This window comes from Plasmodium fragile (assembly GCF_000956335.1).
Source record: "Plasmodium fragile strain nilgiri unplaced genomic scaffold supercont1.86, whole genome shotgun sequence".
NCBI lineage: Eukaryota > Apicomplexa > Aconoidasida > Haemosporida > Plasmodiidae > Plasmodium > Plasmodium fragile.
In genome coordinates, this window is record NW_012192666.1 from 30,403 (window position 1) to 35,256 (window position 4,854).

At 49.3% G+C, this 4,854-nt stretch overlaps 2 protein-coding genes across 2 annotated transcripts in view; both read left to right on the forward strand.

The window, feature by feature from the left end:
* AK88_04981 (uncharacterized protein) overlaps nt 1-1,837 on the forward strand; it is a gene marked incomplete at both ends in the record, with an annotated part of 5,871 nt that extends 4,034 nt beyond the window's left edge. Inside the window, 2 exons of the mRNA XM_012482585.1 lie at nt 10-380; nt 554-1,837. Of these exons, the coding sequence (XP_012338008.1) occupies nt 10-380; nt 554-1,837 (1,655 nt within the window). The remainder of the gene's footprint in view (nt 1-9; nt 381-553) is intronic.
* A 1,876-nt stretch (nt 1,838-3,713) lies between these two features.
* The window catches only part of AK88_04982 (uncharacterized protein), a gene marked incomplete at both ends in the record, with an annotated part of 4,112 nt that continues 2,971 nt past the window's right edge, over nt 3,714-4,854 (forward strand). Inside the window, one exon of the mRNA XM_012482586.1 lies at nt 3,714-4,539. Within this exon, the coding sequence (XP_012338009.1) occupies nt 3,714-4,539 (826 nt within the window). The remainder of the gene's footprint in view (nt 4,540-4,854) is intronic.

Below are 4,854 nucleotides of genomic sequence, written 5' to 3' on the forward strand. Positions count from 1 at the left end.
CCACAGCAGGTACTGAACACGGTGGCGGCGGAGGTCCAGGAGCACCAGGAGGAGGTGGGGGAGGGGGAGGAAGTGGAAGTTCCTCATCCTCTGCTTCAGAACCATCCGGTTCAGGTTCTACTGGTGAACACACCCCAGGTTCTTCAGGACCTGGCTCCACGGGCACTTCGCAACCAGGTACCTCAGGTACTGGCTCCAGTGGGGGTCCACAGGGAGCTGGTTCCCCTCCTTCCGGTGCCCAGACTCCAGAAACTAAAGACCAACCTCTTCCTACCCTCCCTCCGTCGAAACCCTTCGACCCTCGAGGCCTTATCCCGTACACCCCTGCGATCATTCCCGCGGTGGTTGGTATTGGCGTCATTGCCTTTTTCCTATGGAAGGTAAGTATACACGACAATGCGGGCATGCCGCATGTGCAGGATGTTTATACCTCAGAAACTCCCGCCGGGCTCCAATACATGATCGTTCTAACACAAATGTACTCCTACATCCGCGTTCATTCCTTTTATCCTACCGTCCTCACCCTCCTCTTTACCCCCCTTTTTCTGCTTAGTACTTTGCGTACCTCGGCCACAAACGACGACGAAAGTTTCGAACTGTTCGTGACGTGCCGTCACCGCCACTCGACGAAGAAATATTGGCGCATCTACAACGCGGCGACGCTCCGCCACCCGATTACGGTTACACGATGGTTAGGGATAGGCGGCCTACATCTGCTACCGATCGACGACGACGACGCCAACCACGCGTGCATAAGCGCACGATCATCGAGCTACATCTAGAAGTGCTCAACGAATGTGAAGCGACCGAATGGGAAAACGTCAAACACGACTATTTGCAGATTGTTGTGGAGGAGATTGCACAGGATTTGATGCGGGATGCAAACGGGCATAGTAGTTTCACGGATGCTCCTACCACAAACCAGGCTTTATCAGGGAACAATGTTGCATCCACCGTCGACCCACCCACTGACATCGACGCAACAAATCGATTACCACCGAATGAACACGACCACGATCCATGGAAGTGTATGGAAACCATACAGTTAGAACAGGACACTTCTCCACCTAACGAAGAGCACCGATGGAGTTGTATGGAAAACATACCGTTAGAAACGGACCCTTCTGCACCGCATGAAGACGACCCCGATCCATGCAGTTGTGTGGAAAACATACAGTTAGCAACGGACCCATGTCAACCTAACGCAGAGGACCGATGGAATTGTATGGAAACCATACAGTTAGATACAGAACCCGACCCGCACTCCTCCCCGCGGAATGAACTGCACGCCCCCGCCTGCACTAATTGGATTAACTGGATTGACCGGCACACGCACCTATTGCAGGAGTGCACGACGCAGCCGTGGTTTTTGCAATTAAAAGCGGACTGGAAACAATACCTGCGTGATCACATGGCGACAAACGAAGACAACGAAGACCACGGAGTACACGGGCAGCGTGCACTCGGTGAAGCAGCAATCCTGCCGATGAAGAAATTGGATGCATGGAACGGATGGGTTGCAAAACAACATCGGCAAATGCGTATGTATAACGCGGAGGAGTGGTTCCAACATTTGTTGAATAATGTAGAGCAGCAGACAGCATCGCAAAAAGGCGAAGTACCTGGCGTGGAATATGCAATGTTCGCAGAACATATGCTACGCGTGAGAAATGCACAACGGACGCAACTGCATCCGCAACTGTACATGAAAAAACCGTTAACCGCTAAAACATGGATACTTATCCTGGCATTAGTCATAGAACAGTGCGAGGTCGAATGTCGTTTGCACGATAGGGAGTTATATGTGGATGACCTATTGGAAAAGCTCTGCAATTAACATGACGGCGCTCATGCATGCGACATAACGCATGCTAACATTAGACCACTTTTATTTCATTATGTGATATACGCAATATATTTCTGGTTTGCATTATTCCATACCTTCCTTTTTTCTTTTTCTGCTCTGTTCTGCTTACTGCTGTGTTCTTTTGCTTTTGTTTGTTTCTTTTTCTGTGTAGTCCACTTCTTTTAACATGACCATAGGAACTGGGTGGTACCGGTTAAATGCATATAAAATGTCGATTTAAATGAATAATATGACGGGGTAGAATTCTCCTTTATGTGAAGTTCATTATTAAAACATGAGCAACTGCATTCGAAGGGTATAGTGCACAACACATATAGCCTGCGCATACGCATTCGCGTATAAGGTGCTTGTCTCCGCGCAAACGCGGCCGCGTACACCGCATTGTAGCCGAGTGTAACACGGATTCGACGACGGATTGTCCGAGTGTGAGAAGGAGGACGATTGTCTCTCCGAGCACACGCGGCCGGGTAAACCGCATTGTAGCCGAGTGTAAGAAGGTACACATTGTCTCTCCGAGCACACGTGGCCGGGTAAACGCGATTGTCAGCGAGCACACGCGGCCGGGTAAACGCGATTGTCAGCGAGCACACGCGGCCGGGTGTAACAAGTATTCGACGAATGATTGCCCGAGTGTAAGAAATATTCGACGAAGTAGCTGCGTGCATGAACGCCGACATTGTGTCTCCGAGCAAACGCGTCGACCAACGCGGCCACGTGTAACAAGGATTCGACGACGTCGCCTCGTCAGCATTGAGCCGAGGGTAAGACGGATTGGACGAAGTACCTGAGTGTACGAAAGCACGGAGAGATTGTCTCTCCGAGCACACGCGTCGACCAAAGCGGCCGGGTAAAGCAGATTTCCACCGGGTAAACGATTCGACGAAGTACCCGCGCAAACGCGGCCGAGTGTAAGAAAGGACGGAGAGATTGTCTCTCCGAGCAAACGCGTCGACCAACGCGGCCGGGTAAACGGATTCTTCGAGTGAGGATCAGAGAGGCAGAAGAGTGGGCGGGGGCAGTAGCATGAACACACATATTTTGTGCGGCAGCACGAACGACCGGAGCAAGGCCACAACGACGGTAAACACGGCACGAAGAATTTGATGTTGTTGTTATTACTGCGCGGTTTGGAGGTGTACGCAGAGACAACGTGTGTGTGACAGGCGTTTCGTGCACACCGGTATAGAAAGGGGGGAGGGGTATATTCATGACGCGTTGCGTGTACGGTAGTGTAGTAGTACTTTTTTTCCTGTCGTTTTTTTTTTTTGTTCTTGTTTCCCTTTTTTCATTTCTTTTTTTCCTTCTTCCACACCCCACGCTTTATAGGGTGTGCGATTACATTCAAAGAGGGGATAGTTTGTTCATGGGACATGTTTCCGCAAGGACCTTACAAGGAAGACAGGTTCCATTCCATATGAGATTCAATAATACATAACAGCATATTGTGCGCATATTATACTCAAGCCGTTATTTGAGCGATAATGCTTTCATCCTTTGCACCCTATTGATTCATGATACGGACAATATGAAGTATGCGACGTTGGGACATTTATTAGCACAATATGTGCGGCAAAGGGGTCTAGTGGATCAAAAGGAACTGTATACGGTAATTTACTAAGACCACGAAGGTGGGGCGCAGTGTGATTATAAAAGCCTCTATACATGATAGTATGTATACATGCCTGTAAATATAATTGTACGCATCCGATCGTGCACTAATTCTATATTAATAATACATTGGACACCCACAGTTGTGGACTACGTGCAACAGTGTGGGCACATATGAAAATGCAAGAGACAGCTAATGTGGCCAATTATGCACAAACATATATGTTCCTTGTGCACCATGCAGAAAAGCCTAGGGGAAGATATAACAAATGAACTGGAACAATTTGTGAAATATATGGAAGATGAGGACATAGACAGCTATGCATCTAGTTGTTTGGACCAGGGTTACAAAAATTCACGCAACGGCATCATATTTATGGCGAACAAAGTCGCAGATAGAATTATGTGCACACTCATGTCAGGAGCATTATTTTTCATGAATGGGTGGGGTACACACGTTAGGCACAGGGATCATACAGACCTTAAAGATGAAGAGTTGAAGGCACATATAAGGTGCGCAATAGTAAATATATTTATGAACATATTGCTGGCATCTAAATGCAGAAGTCAATTTGGCATCAATCATGCATGGTACACCATGAAAGAGACGGAACCCGACTTCGGGGGTGGTTTAATAACCGACGGTACATGTGGACAGGGAGTGTTTGCAGATATACAAATCAATGACTTCCACATGGAGACAATGATTCAGACCTGGTTAGAGAACAAACAGAGCTTGACTGACAACTTTGCAGGTCCCGAAATACAAAGCACATGTAGGAAACCATTAGGGGCACGCGTAGGCGGCACAATCGATGCACATACCATGGATGAGAACACAGACCTGAGGCCAGAGGAGAAAGACGCTATACGTACGTTAGGCCAAGCACTGAAGACCATAGTTGAGGAGGTACAGAAAGAAGTAGTGAAATGCGCGGAGGACAATGGCGCATGCATGCAGTCTATCGACGCTGTCACAGGTAGAAATCGAGAGGGTGATGACAGTGAGGCCTCAGCACCCAACTCTGTCGCAAGCGCTACACCAGCACCAAACGAACCGCCAGGTAAGGACCGATGGGATAAAGCACCAATACGGCCGGCACCGATACGACTGCGGATGGATGCCGCCACGGCAACAACAACGCACACGCGGCGACAACAGCACAGCAAACGACGTCCATTGGCCGACTTCGGTTGAGCGGTGTCCACGACAAGTGCAGCCGTAACGAGTGCGGAGCATACGATGCGCTTCAATCGAGGTGTGCGTGTGTGTTCGAGGTGGGTAGCGACGACAGTGGTAGCGGCCACGACGGCAGCGGTAGCGGTGGGGACGACGAAGTGTACACGAGTGCAGACGAGGTTTGTGTGCGGCGGCCAAT